General features: G+C 47.8%; 1 protein-coding gene across 1 annotated transcript in view; it reads left to right on the forward strand.

Moving 5' to 3' along the window:
• Positions 1-15,000, forward strand: part of iqgap1 (IQ motif containing GTPase activating protein 1) — a 44,187-nt gene that overhangs the window by 9,861 nt on the left and 19,326 nt on the right. Inside the window, exons 3-14 of the mRNA XM_062548672.1 lie at positions 7,819-7,975; positions 8,652-8,729; positions 9,158-9,234; positions 9,873-9,940; positions 11,013-11,126; positions 11,715-11,893; positions 12,268-12,355; positions 12,647-12,810; positions 12,985-13,069; positions 13,329-13,492; positions 13,931-14,091; positions 14,853-14,977. Coding sequence (XP_062404656.1) covers positions 7,819-7,975; positions 8,652-8,729; positions 9,158-9,234; positions 9,873-9,940; positions 11,013-11,126; positions 11,715-11,893; positions 12,268-12,355; positions 12,647-12,810; positions 12,985-13,069; positions 13,329-13,492; positions 13,931-14,091; positions 14,853-14,977 — 1,460 coding nt within the window. The remainder of the gene's footprint in view (positions 1-7,818; positions 7,976-8,651; positions 8,730-9,157; positions 9,235-9,872; positions 9,941-11,012; positions 11,127-11,714; positions 11,894-12,267; positions 12,356-12,646; positions 12,811-12,984; positions 13,070-13,328; positions 13,493-13,930; positions 14,092-14,852; positions 14,978-15,000) is intronic.

Raw genomic sequence — 15,000 nt, forward strand, 5'->3', positions numbered from 1 at the left:
CTACACTCCCAGATTGTGAGCCTCACCTCTGGCGTGTTCGAAAGTCTCTGAGAGTTTCATCACAACGCCATTCTTAGGAACATTGCAGGACTGAATGTCTCAAGTCCTTTGCAATTTGAATCCACATTTATCTTATCCCAGGGAATACTTGGACACGGTTAGAATGCTTAGAATGCAGAATGAGCAGTCAGAATATGTCTTTCAGTCAGTGTCACAGTGAAGGAGAGACCCGCACAGCCCTCAAAGGCTACAGTATGTGTGTGCTAACATGCTAAAAAAAACTGCCAGGGCAAGAACGTCTGCTCTGAAGGGCACCTCATCATGGAGTGATCCAGATAAGAGGTGGGGGAGGGTCAAACATTTGGGTGGTGATGGTGTATGTGTGTGTGGGTGTGTGTGTATGTGTGGTGTGTGGAGGTGGGGGGTTAGGTCTTCAACAGAGTATGTTTGTGCTTGTGAGAGAGAAATTGATAGAGGATGAGTTATTGTTGAAGTATATGCAACAGCATGTAATGTTATGATGTGTTATGAATGGTTGCATGTGTATGTGTGTATGAGCATATGTGACGTGTGGATCCGTGTGTGTGTTTGTGTCATCGTGTGTGTATGTGATGTTACAGTATGTATAAATGGATTTGAATGTGTCCATGCAAGGGTAACTGAGTGAGTGTGTGTGTGTGTGTGTGTGTGTGTGTATAACTGAAGGGAGGTGTGTGGTGTGTGTGTGTATTTGTGTATTTGTGTGTGTGTGTGTAACTGAAGAGGAGTGTGTGTGCATATGCATGTGCGTTGGCAGACACCTGTGGTCAGTGGCGGCCTGCTGCACATGTGACCCAGTGCCAGCCTGGCTGCTGCCGGCCGTCTCCACGCACAGCCTCTCCTTTGTGTGGGCAGAAAAAAGAAAAGTGTTTGCGCCCTTCATGTTTGTCCAGCGCCCTCACACCCTGCCCTCAGGCCTCCTCCGCCTCTCACTCCCCTCGCTCTCTCTATCGCTCGCTCTCCTTCTCTCTAACTCCCTCTCTGTCCTGTCTTACTCTCTCTCTGACTCTCGCTCGCTCTCCTTCTCTCTCTCTCCGACTCCCTCTCTGTCCTGTCTTACTCTCTCTCTGTCTCTCGCTCTCTCTATTGCTCTCTCCTTCTCTCTCTCCGACTCCCTCTCTGTCCTGTCTTACTCTCTCTCTATCTCTCGCTCTCTCTATTGCTCTCTCCTTCTCTATCTGACTCCCTCTCTGTCCTGTCTTACTCTCTCTCTGTCTCTCGCTCTCTCTCTATTGCTCTCTCTATCGCTCTCTCCTTCTCTCTCTGTCCTGCCTTACTCTCTCTCTGTCTCTCTTTCTGATATACAGTCCCTCTCTCATATACTGTATATACACACAGTCTTTCATTCTGTATCTCTCTCTCTCCTTTCTTTCTATCCTGCCACCCCTCTCTCTTTCATAGTCGGTCACCCTTACTCCCTCACAGACCAAGTCGGTTGGAACAGATGCCCCACCTGCTAAATAATGGGAAGTAGGAATGAGTCACTTTAAAGGAGGGGGGAAGAGACGAGTCGAGGAAAAACACAGAAGATGAACAGAATGAGGCGGACACACACAAACACACTCACTCACACACACACACTCACTCACACACACACACACTCACACACACGCACGCACGCACGCACACACACATGCACACTGCTGGTGAGTTTCTGGCTGGAGAAGTGCTTATTCAGCTGTTGGGGAGGAGTGGAGTACAGCACTGTCCTGAGTCCTGCTTGAGCAGAGAGTCCTGCCCTGGTGAACACACTGTAGAGGACATGGTAGAGATGTTGTAGACTAGTGTGTGTTTGTGTTTGTGTGTGCGTGTGTGTGTGTGTGTGTGTGTGTGTGTGTGTGTGTGTGTGTGTGTGTGTGACCCTTAAGGCCACAGCTGGAATACCAATAACACAACAGCACACTGGAGGTATTGTGATGCATGAAGCAGGATGCACAGGTCTGACGAGATGACCCTCCAGTGAGTGGCCCCCCCCCCACCCCCCCTCCTGTCCCTCAAGCCCCCTACCACCCCTACCACCCCTACCACCCCCAATCTCCCACCTTGGTCGGTCACACACAGGTCTCCTTTATGCTCTCTTATGTTGTTCTCTTATTCAACGCTAGGTCCCTCTTGTGTCCACTGACCAGATCAACAAGGTCTACTCTGTCCTAACAAACAGAATGTCTGCAGGAATCTTGTCACCTTGTAAGAGCAAATTAGGAATGTAAATATGAAACCCAAAGGATTGCAATATGAAAGATACAGAAAAGGGGGGTTTCTCTCTCTCTCTCTCTCTCTCTTCTCTTTTTGTGTCAGCTGCCTCTTTGGCTGTATGATCAGAGGGGTCAGCAAGTACTGGATTCCACTGCTGCAGCAAAGCATGTAATGCACTATTTGGCAGCTTTACACACACACACACACACACACACACACACACACAGACAGGCGCACACACACACACACTACTAATTCATCCCTTCATCTCTTCGTCAACGGCCTGTCGCTCTAAGATCTCGTATAAGCTTGATCGGCACGCTAACTCACATCTGCGCTCAAAGAAGCACATAACAAGTTTGAAATCTCTTCAACAACATTATATATGAGCCCAGATGCAAGGCATAAGGAAGGATAGCTCTGTTGCGCAACAGCAACATCTGTGTGTATGTTTGTGTTTGTGCACGTGTGCAAGAAGAGTTTAGCATTGATCAGTTTTATGTGCGTTTGTGTCAGAGAGAGTCGGTTCCTCCTGGAAGGTCTTTGTGTGTGTGTCTGTGTGTGTTGTGTGTGTGTGTGTGTGTGTGTGGGGGGGGGGGGGCATAATTTGTAATGACCATCCAGTCATGTGTCTCCCACCCACTTTTGCTTGGTTGCACAGGCTCAAAGCAGTGCTCTGTCTGCTCCTGTGGTAATTAGACACCTTAGTGACACCCTGTCATTCAGCTCAGAGGAGAGAGGGAAATAAATGGAGAGAGAGAGAGGGAGAGAGAGGACACACGTGGGTGTCCGTGAGAATAGACTCAAGCTGTGCCCTCGTCCTTCACTGCATCTGAGGTACAGTACACTTCAGATTTGGACAACCGGTAACCTGTAATCAGCCAGACACCGAGACAATAGATGTCAGGTGGGAAATCCTAATGGACATAAAATAGACATAGAGAGAGAGAGACAGAAAGAGAGAGGAAGAGGGAGAGAGAGTGAGAAACTAAGATAACAAAAAAAAAGGTGTGCCCTGTTTGTTGGGCCTCTGCATTGCCACGGCACCCAGATAAGGGCGACCACAGATTTGCTTTTCTCCTGCTGCTGGTAACCTTAGGTAAACACCAGTTCCTGGGCAGTCACAGGTCGGCCATTGTGCTCCCTGCCCAGCCACGTCCTGCAAGCGTCACCCACAGGGAACGCAGGGCTGCAGAACCACACACCTAGGCCAAGGAATGGACGAGTGGTTCTCTCAAGTTTGCATGGTAGCCCTCCATGGTAGTGTTTCCGTTAGTATCCTTCGACCTCACTTGTGGATGTAGGCTGAAGGGTGGTGTACAGTACAGTACAGTGCAGTTCTGACCTGTTGAAGCATTCGTTTTTCTTTCTTTTTGTTATCAATGCGGGGTTGCCTGAATATCTATTTGAATATGGAAATTAGGATTATAGTCTCAGGGACGATACTTTGCTAGTTGTTTTCTTGTGCTTTTCATGTCTGTTTGTAAGCAAATCAGCTTTCAAGGAAGCCTAAAGAACACCAGGTGTGTGCGCTGTTGAATTTGTTTGGTTAACAGAGAACAGTAAAGTTAACTGTAAAGATAAGTGCTTGGGGCAGACATGTACTTTATTGCCCAAACATCAGCACGTGCTCTGGACTGTCTCCTGAACTTGATGTTAGGAGTGGATGTGTGCAGGCAGGTTAAAAGAGTTAATTAAGGACCCACCCAAACCAGCATCCTAAGTGAGCACTTTTTTACAGAAGGAGAGAAGGGAAAGAGGAGGGAAGGGAGCGAGCGAGCGAGAGAAAGAGAGGAAGTGGTGGTGTGTGCGGCTTCTCGGCACAATTCCTGTCACGTTTTTGTTTCGCTGTCTTGTTGGCCACTTCAGAGGACTGAGGTGGACAGCTCAGCTGGGGTGTTCACGCTCCAGACGGCCTGTTGTCTCTTCCTATTGCACTGACCTTTGAACTCTGCCTTGAATTAAACTTCCTGTGTCACGCAAACAGGAAATCTGGGTGGCGCTCTCGGATGACATAGTAACATAGATTATTGGATGAGTCATGTCTGGAGATTATAGCTTTTTTTTTTTCACTGGATGGTTTGACTTTGTGTTTTTTGTCTCTTTCTCTGTAATTCTTTATTTAGCAACAGATGGAGCAATGATGGAGCAAGACTTTGAAAGAGGCATCTGAACCAGGCACAGTGTGTCTGACTTAACTAAGTGGGCCCATGTGGACCTGTTTGTTTTTGCAAGACTGTGTGTTTGTGGGTGTTACCTGACTGAGGGCATTTTTTGTTTCTCTTGCCTGGGGCCTGGAATTTAATTATCGTCAGTCTGGAGTCCTATTCACGCTTGTGACAGGGCCCAGGGTGTGGCTCCCGGCCCAGCTCCGGGTGTGGCTCCTCTTAAAGGGCCATTAGTAAGCTTTCCCTGATGAAGATGTAAGAGGCAGGGGTGTGTGTGTGTGTGTGTGTGTGTTGGTGAGAGAGAGACTCCTTTTTGTTCCGATTCTGAAGTTAACTTCATTTGTTCGTCTGGATAGTACTCTGCTCCTGGTATAGTCCACATCAGAAGTCCACATCAGAAGTGACTCAGGTTTTTGCATATCAGTGTGTGTGTTTGTGTGTGATGGTGTGTGTGATGGTGTGAAATTAAAAAGCTGAATAATCTGTGCTGGACTCCATCTAAAGTCACATAATGTGTCTAGTGATGGTGAACATGGAACCAGCATGCAGTCACACCACAGAGATCTCTGCCACTGCCCTCTAGAGTTCATCAAGGCTAGCTCTGCCACACACCTCTGAGTCATACTCTCACATCTAACTATAACGTTGTTCTCACCTTCACAGAACCAATGATCTTTTTCTCACATCCTTAAAGGGATATTCCGCCATTTTTGGAAATACGCTCATTTTCCACCTCCCCTCGAGCAAAACAATCGATATTTACCTTGTTCCCGTTCATCCAGCCATTCTGTGAGTCTGGCGATACAACTTTTAGCTTCAGCCTAGCATAGATCATTGAATCGGATTAGACCATTAGCTTCTCGCCTGCTAGCTTCATGTTTAAAAGGGACTAAGATTTCTGGTAATTTTCTCATTTAAAACGTGTCTCCTCTCAAGTTAGAAAGTGCAATAAGACCAACTGAAAATGAAACCTGGCGTTTTTCTAGGCTGATTTGACATGGAACTACACTCTCATCTGGCGTAATAATCAAGGCAACTTGCACACTACTGGCACTACTACTGCTTGTTGTCTATGGGGACTATTTTCAGATGCTGCGTACGATATCACTACGCCTATGGTACGTTTGCAAGTTGCCTCGATTCTTACGCCAGATGAGAGTGTAGTTCCATGTCAAATCAGCCTAGAAAAACGCCAGGTTTCATTTTCAGTTGGTCTTATTGCACTTTCTAACTTGAGAGGAGACACGTTTTAAATGGGAAAATTACCAGAAATCTTAGTCACTTTTAAACATGAAGCTAGCAGGCGAGAAGCTAATGGTCTAATCCGATTCAATGATCTATGCTAGGCTGAAGCTAAAAGTTGTATCGCCAGACTCACAGAATGGCTGGATGAACGAGAACAAGGTAAATATCGATTGTTTTGCTCGAGGGGAGGTGGAAAATGAGCGTATTTCCAAAAATGGCGGAATATCCCTTTAACCGACACATTGAGGCAATTTTATTGAGTGACAACAAATAACACGGGCTCGAGCCAACTTGTTGGTTATCTTGTTTCTGTTGAGATACTGTAGCTGTGAGGAATATGCTGTCAAGTGTGTTTGCAGTATTTAAATGGTGTGTGTGGTGTGGGTGTAAAAAGCTACTGCTGCAGCACAAACCCATAGCAAAAACCAATTTCGCTGATGGCACATGATGCTCTTAATGACAACTAGAACCTTGTGTCTCTCCAGACACTGGTCTTCTGTTTTTCTGTAAACATGCAGCTGTCAATGAGTGACCGACAACTTGTAGAAATCAGCAATAGGAACAAGTCAGAATTTAACTTGACTCCAGTGTAGTCACCATACTGCACTATACTACTGGAATATATAGCACATACAGTATTACTGCAGTTCAAAGGTAATCTGGAAACCAATGCATGATTATTTCCCTCTCATGCTGAGAGCCAGTTGAGCTCCGCTCAGGGTTTTGTCTTATGCAGTATGGAAGGTAATGATGCGTGACAACATAAATGTTGAAACTGAGTGGTGTTGCATTGCACAGTGATGTTGCGCCGGGCGTGCTGGTTGGCTGAGCCGGTGTGGTTCAGCGCAGTGAGGGCGTGGCAGCCGTGCTCCAGCGGTTACACACGCCCCCCACCCACAGCCACCACCACCACCGCGCCCCCCCCCCCCCCCACACACACACACACACACACACACACACACACACACACACACACACACACCTGCGCACAGCACCTGGCCGGCCGTCTGCCCGCTCGCACGCATGAGGTCACTCCATCGCAATGCCTGGAGGAATGCCGTGAGCTCGTCAGACATGCGGTGGAGAAACCCGCTGGCATGTTGTTTTGGACTCTCACTCTTAGACACATACTCTAAGTACACACACACACACACCAATACACATGCATACACACATATGTGAGTCTTTCACAGTAAAACTTAATGAAAGTTAATAAAGGCGATTTGACTGGCTTCCCTGTAGAAAATGCTGAATGTATGTAATGTATGTTAGCATTCACACTTCACAGTAACTAAGCAAGAATGTGGTGGAAACTTGCAACCATACTGGGCCTTTGTGGGTAGAATCACCCACCCCTGCTATAGATTGACCTGGATGGTTAAAATAGCCTCTCTTTACACTTAAATGTGTGGCTGGGCCGAAATGATGACCACACTGTTTCTGTCTGTGGTTATAGCGTAAAGAGTGACACAGTTTCTTTAAAGAGAGGGTGTTTTCTCTCTTCTCTCTCTCTCTTTCATATGCCACTGTTTGTATATGAACAGAATTTAGTTCTGTATGAGGGAGCCCCTTGTTTGCACATTCAGATCCCATGACTAAACACACCTCTGGATAAAATGTGCCTCATTTGAAAAAGAAGTGCACACAAAAACTGCACAGGAAAGAAATGTTGCAATATTTAATTGGTGCTGCTATTTGTTGAGTACTGTCAGTCCAATTCAGTCAGTCCACTGGGCATCTAACTGGCATGAGCCTAAAAAGTGAAGGACAGGATTTCTGAGAAGACTCAGGCAGGACTGGTGATGTGCAGGTCTTGGAAGTGCTTGTAGATGTCTGTGAATGATTGCTGTCTTTTATGAGTATGTGTTTTTAATGATGGGTGGATCTGGACTGGATCTAGTTTGTTGCCTTACCATATAAATTATCCACAACCAATCTGGGAGATGATTACAAGATCTTGTTGGTGAGTGTAGGAGTGTCTGCAAACAGTTCCTTGGCACTTAATGTGTCTAGATGTCATTTATTTCTCTCTGTGTTTAGTCTATGATTACTTATCAGACGGCGTGTGTCTGGTATGTACAAGACTGCAGAAGGTGACAAAAGGTTATGTTCCTCTGTTAACCTCTTAATCTCTCTCTCTCTCTCTCTCTCTCTCTCTCTCTCTCTCCAGATGGATGGAAGCGTGTTTGGACGAGGAGCTGCCTCCCACCACAGAGCTGGAGGAGGGGTTGCGGAACGGCGTCTACCTGGCCAAGCTGGGCAACTTCTTCGCCCCACAGACCGTCTCCCTCAAGAAGATCTACGACCGCGAGCAGACCCGTTACAAGGTGGGCGCACTGGACAGTAGTGGGGTCATTTCAACCATGAATTTAACCACACTGGACATTGATGAGATTTGTGGACAGTATTGTCAAGAAGCTTCTCCACTAAGTGGGTTATTGTGGCCAATACTTACCGGTATATTCTCTTTTGATCTTTACATTGCAATAGGCTACGCGTCGTGCATGAAAGGCTTGTTGTGGGCATGTTTGTTTCCTGTAGAGCTAGGTGTGTTTAAACCTGCCACTATTGTTAATGTAATTAGTGTCTACACGGACCCGTTTGGGTGTTGCACCTAGTGAATCACCATGTTACGATAAAGAAGGATTTATATGTGTGTATTAAAAAAGTGTTTTCATTGGGCAAGCAAAATATTGAGTGTTAGCGTGAAGATGTAAGGTACCGAATATAACAAAAGATGCTGTTACATCACAGTTAATATTCCACCGGAAATAAATGAGCGACTGGAAGAGCCTTTCATGCACGTAGCCTATTGACCGTGACATGGACAAGAGTGACCTGATAATGCAGCAGTTATCAGTATAGAGCTGATACAGATCTCTGCTTACTACTTTCTTTATCTTGATCTATCTATCCCTCTATCTATCTATCTATCTATCTATCCATCTATCCCTCTATCTATGGGTGTCTCTCGTTCTCATGTGTGTATTTTGATCCCCACAGGCAACAGGGCTCCACTTTAGGCACACAGATAACGTGATCCAGTGGCTGAACGCCATGAGTGCCAAAGGCCTGCCAAAGGTGAGAAGGGAATCGTGGGATATGTATGCAAAAACATCCGGTGGTTGCCCACCCAGCCCTTTACACAATAGGTGTTGCTCTGCAAAAGCCAGAGACATTTAGAAAACCGGAAAAATGGATTCTAGAATTCTCTTAGATGTATCACTCGTACCCTCCACAAGCTGAACTTTGTTTACAATTCTGCACGGAAACTCAGACAGTCATTTCTAAAGCCCCCTGAATAGATGTGAAGATGAAAGCCGCTGTATTTAAGCAGGCCAAATAAAAACAGCTTTGATAGTGCTGTGGGTAGTTGGCAGAAATGTTCTTTAAGGGCTTGGCAGTACACACCCAGTGTGTGTGTGTGTGTGTGTGTGTGTGTGTGTGTTTGTGTGTGTGTACTACTGTTAGGTGTTGCATCACCAGAACACTTTTCTTTTTTGGCACAGATTTTCTACCCTGAGACGACAGACATTTACGACAGGAAGAACATGCCTCGCTGTATCTACTGCATCCACGCACTCAGGTACTGTGTGTGTGTGTGTGTGTGTGTGTGTGTGTGTGTCTGTGTGTGTGCATATGTGCTCTTGTGTGTGGTTGGGTGGGTGTGTCAACAAACAAGCACTACGCTACACTGCTGCACAAGAAAAGAACACAGAAGCAAATCTGTGTGTGTGTGTGAGTGTGAGCGAGGCCTGCTGTGGAGTTATGTTTGGCCAGTGGGTGTGTGTTTCTAAAGTGAATTCCAGAGACATGTGAAATAGGTGCTGGTCTCTGAGATCATAAATTTGACCTACACTGACAGGAAGTCGTAGATACCGAGCAGATCTGGTGTGTGTGTGTGTGTGTGTGTGTGTATGTGTGTGTGTGTGTTTGACCACATGTGTGTTCAGTGACCGCCTTCCGGAGTTCATAGTAGTTGTTCCAAGCGGTCCCCCCAGGCTCTCTCTGGTGGAGGCCCAGTGCTGTGCTGTGGTGTGATGTGATGGTCATAAGAGCGTCTCAAAGCTGAGCAGCGCCACACTTGCAGCTCTAATGCTCCCTGTGGAAGAAAAGACAGAGGGGCACAGTTGTGGGACACATTTCTTTTCTGTACTCTCTCCTCTCTCCTCTCTTCTGACCTTTTCTTCGGCTCACAATCCTCCTTTTTTGTTTACATTCCAGTCTGTACCTGTTCAAGCTGGGTCTGGCTCCACAGATCCAGGACCTGTATGGAAAGGTGGACTTCACAGGTGAGTGTGAGCGAGAACCACTCGGGAACCCCCCTCTGTCTAACTGTGTGTGCACACCAGCATCCTGTGGGGAGAGCTGTGGTGTGTGTGTGTGTGTGTGTGTATATGTATGTGTGTGTGTGTGTGTGTGTGTGGTGCTGTCAATGTGAAAGTCATTAGTGATTGTGCGAGGGTTTCCTGTTGTTTAGAGCTGCCCGCTCCTGCCCTGCCAAACTCAGGAGCCGGGGGAGAGAATTCTCCCAACACATACACACACACACAGGAACACAAAGTACACACTCTTGTGAGAGTACAAATTAAATTATGAAGCACAGGGGAACATAGAAGCATACACATACACACACACACACACACACACACACATATGCTCGCCCTCAAAGTACATACTCCCACGCACAAACACAGTGAGTGTACAAATTCAGTTGCAAAGCGCAGAGGAACACACACACACACACACACACATACACACACACACACACACTCCCACACACAAACACAGTGAGTGTACAAATTCAGTTGCAAAGCACAGAGGAACACATACACACACACACACACACACACACACACACATAGAGTATACAAACATGTGCAAACTTAACAATACCCGTGCATACCCAGATCTGACCTTCAGGTTGCTCTGTTCCAGTCCACGTCCCGGCCCCGATTACAGCTTTGAACAGTGCACGTCAATGTTGAATGAATGTGACATGGCTCTTTGTGGCCGCACCATTCCCCCCAGTGCGGCCCCCCCTCCCCCCACTTCCCCAGTTTGTATGGGACTGCAGAGGCCTGGTTTCCCTCTGTCAACAGGCCTTTACACAACAGCCCCACTGTGGGCAACCGATAGCGTCTACTGTAGAGAGAACAAGAACACAAATTCCCCTTGCACACACGCACACACACACACACACACACACACACACACACGCACACACGCACGCATACCCACTTATACATGACCAAGCTCTCTCATCCTGTCTCTGTTATTTTCATTCATCCATTTCCTCTCTCTCTCTCCTTCGCTCCCTCGCTCCCTCTCTCCGTCCCCTCTCCTGTGCTGTCCGGTTCTCAGAGGAGGAGATCAACAACATGAAGAGCGAGCTGGAGAAGTATGGCATCCAGATGCCGGCCTTCAGCAAGATCGGAGGCATCCTGGCCAACGAGCTCTCCGTCGACGAAGCTGCCTGTGAGCCTCACACCTCCACCTTTACCACACACACACACACACACACACACACACACACACACACACACACACACACACACACACACACAGGCCTGCAAAGCCCATTTAATAATAGCACTGGACCCTAATGACCCACAATAACCCTAGGGTGGACATAAGTGAACCATAGCAATGCATTTTATGACCACTCAAATGACCTATTGTCCATAGCTGCTAATTAGAGTTTGGCTAATAGTAGTTGTTTAGCGACTTTCAGTTGACTCGTAACGGTGTCGTGGTGCAACTGACCGGCTCATTGCACATGTTTAATTAGCGCCCCCTTGTGAGTTGTGTGACCACAGGACTGATTAAAGTGTTGGCTTCATTGCAAGAGGGCCTTTTATGTGTAGCATAAATCTGCCATTGATCCCTCTTCCTGCTGACTTGTTTTTCCACATAAGTTTAACTGCATGTGCAGTCAGATATGAGCAGTGAGTTTATGAGCTTACAGTCGCCCCTCAAAGAACTGTGACTCGGCATTCCTGTTGAGTTAAGATAAATTTGCTGAGTCATGCCAGGCTCTAAGTCTCCTCCCGCGTCCGTACACAGTGCACGCGGCCGTTATCGCCATCAACGACGCCATTGACCACGGGGTGCCCGAGGGGACACTGACGGCCATGCGCAACCCCAACGCCATGCTGGTCAACCTGGACGAGAGTGCAGTCCAGCACTACCACGACACGCTGACCCAGGCCAAGGCCCAGAAGGTGGAGAACGCACGCAAGCGGGTAGGTGGAGACCTCGATCTGAGACCTGTCAGACACACCTGCTCAAGTGTCCTTTCACAAGCTGTAAATAGAGACGCATGCTACTCCTACGCAGGCTACTCCTACGCAGGTCCCTGAGTGCTCTCCCTGTTGGAGGGTGACGACCCCAAGAGATTTACATTCACATTCTTGTTTTCAGCAACATTTCTTCATGTTAAATTCTACGAAATCACACCTAAAGTTGCACAGGTTTAAGAATGCTAGGAAGCTGTGGGCAAATGTCTCCAACGTGGACTGCCCATCACACACTTCCTTACTAATCTCTCTCTCTTTATCGCCGTCTCTCTTTCTCTCTCTCTCTCTCTCTCTTCTCTCACACACTCTGTGTGGTTTAGATTGGGGAGAACGCGGACGCAGAAAGGGATGTTTACGAAGAGCTACTTACTCAGGCTGAAATCCAAGGCAATGTCAACAAAGTCAACTGTAAGCAAATCTCCATTCAATCACCTGTCCAATATTCCTGTCCATTCATCTCTCTCTCTTTGTCCAGTCCTTGTACACTGTGATAACCTGTCCTCCTCTTACCCGTCAACACACAGCCCCTTAGTTGCAATAGAAACATTGCAACATCTCAGACTCAGACACAATCTATTGATTGGGGCGTTATTTATAGCCTATGTGAATATATCCCTCAGGGTAAATGACAGACTGTCTCTTTGCTGACATCACCCTGTCACCCTGATTGACTGTGACACTTTCTGATTGGGTCTCCAGTGGCGACTGCCCTGAACGGAGCCGAGCAGGCCCTGCTGAGTGGTGATGAGGACAAGCTGTATGAAGCACTCCGCTCCCAGGCTTTGGGCCTGAAGAACCTCAACAGCCAGAACAAGGGCTGGTACTTGAAAGAACTGATGGCGGCGCGGGAACTTAAGGACCAGGTGAGTTGGATGTTGGAGAAAAACACACCTTATATAGGTAGTTGTTATGTGCAGTGTTCTAAAATGCTCTTTGCCGTTCTTGTGACTGCTCTTCATCTCCAGTATTGTATTCTCAGGCCATCTGTGATGTTATATTTAGTCTCTCCCGCTAATTTGTCATTTCCTTTTACCCAGAATTCCCCTGGAGAGGCGCTGACAAAGGAAGAGTTACAGAGTGGCGTAGACGTCTCTAATGAGGTCGCATCAGCATACCAGAAAAGTTAGTTCCCACACTTTGTGTCACGCTTGAAGGATCTCAATTGTCTTGTGAACATGAAAAGGAACTATGTACTGTACAGTCAACTCTGTTTAACTTAACCTGTATGTGTTTATGTGCATGTGTGTTTGCGCACGTCTCTCTCTCCCTGTGTGTGTGTGTGTGTGTGTGTGTGTGTGTGTGTTGCTGTGTGTGTGTGTTTGTGTGCATGTGTGTTTGCGCACGTCTCTCTCTCCGTGTGTGTGTGTGTGTGTGTGTGTAGTGCTGGAGGCAGTGGACCGGATCAACGCTGCGATCCGTAAGGGTGTGCCCGAGGAGACGGTGAAGGAGCTGATGAACCCGGACGCCCAGCTGCCCCAGGTCTACCCCAGCGCCGCTGACCTCTACCAGAGAGAGCTGGCCAGCCTGCAGCAGCAGAGCACAGAGGTACACACACACACACACACACACACACACACACACACACACACACACACACACACACACACACACACACACACACACACACACACACACACACACACACACACACACACACTCACTTGCGTAGACATATGCACAGATATGCATAAACATACATGCGCTCACATAACCATTTCCCAACAATTCACATAAATATACAGAGACATGCCTAAACACGCTGCAGTGTTGCTGGACTCTTGTAAGTGTATGTCTTCTGCTAAGACACGCACACACTCACACTCTCTCTCTCTCTCTCTCTCTCTCTCTCTCTCTCTCTCTCTCTCTCTCTCTCTCTTTCTCTCTTCATACACACACACACACACACACACACACACACACACACACACACTGAGTGTGGTCTTGTACAGTGGCATTAATGCAGTAATGCTGCTTTGCTCTCAGGGCTCTCTCACCCACCCCGAGCTGCTGGTTGCCGTGGAGATGCTGTCGTCGGTGGTGCTGATCAACGGGGCCCTGGACGTGGGCGACCGCGCCGCCCTGTGGAAGCAGCTGGCCAGCACCGTCACCGGCCTCAGCAACGTGGAGGACGAGTACGCTCAGAGGTGAGACAACGTGTGTGTGTGTGTGTGTGTGTGTGTGAGTGTGTGAGAATATATTTAGAGGTTAGTATCAGTGACCAATCTGACCAAAAGGTGTGTGTGTATGTGTGAATGCTCATTGAGTGGTTAAATATGTGTGTGTTTGCTGCACACACAAATAAAGAGCCCCAGATAGACGGAGCATAACTGTCAGCCATAGCACTGTGCTAAAGGCTGCCAGTAGCCCAGAGGGACAGAGCAGGGATTCACCACGCTGGAAAGTTCTGCGGCCTTGGACAGGACACGATAGGTCATCGCCTCGTCACTACGAGTGTAGAGTTGTGTTGCTCCCCTGACCGGTCCTCTATCTAAGCTCCTTCTAAGCCCCCTAGTGACCCACACACTCCGAGTCCTAGACTGCCCGGCAGGAAGTGCTGTGCGCTAATGCGGTTTCTGTAAATCAGATGATGTCCAGCTCCTCATGAGCGCTAGACTGACCACGGCTAGGGGACGCGAGATGGGAGGGGCGGTCAGGCACCGTGGAAAGGACACTACGTAAATAAAAAGGACAGTCAAGATGTGCGTGAAAACAAATGAGGAGGATTTAGTGATGGGATGGCTTTGCTCCTGGTGTCCCCTCTGTCATGTTTCGGTTGTGTTTGTCATTGTCTAATATCATTTTTATCTCTCTCTCTGCTACCTTCTCCTCTGATCCCTTTCTCCCTTCTTTCGTCTCTCTCTCTCCCTTTCTCACTCTCTTTTCTCTCTCTCTCTCTCTCTCTCAGGTACATGGATGAGCTGATGCGTTTGAAGGCGGCCGCTCGTGAGCAGGGGAACGAGTACCTGACCTGGAACGACATCCAGGCCTGTGTGGACCAGGTCAACGGCACGGTCCAGGAGGAGCATGAGAGTGAGTGTCCGCCCCGGACCCGC

The sequence above is a fragment of the Sardina pilchardus genome, chromosome 11 (genome assembly GCF_963854185.1).
Source record: "Sardina pilchardus chromosome 11, fSarPil1.1, whole genome shotgun sequence".
Lineage (NCBI taxonomy): Eukaryota > Metazoa > Chordata > Actinopteri > Clupeiformes > Clupeidae > Sardina > Sardina pilchardus.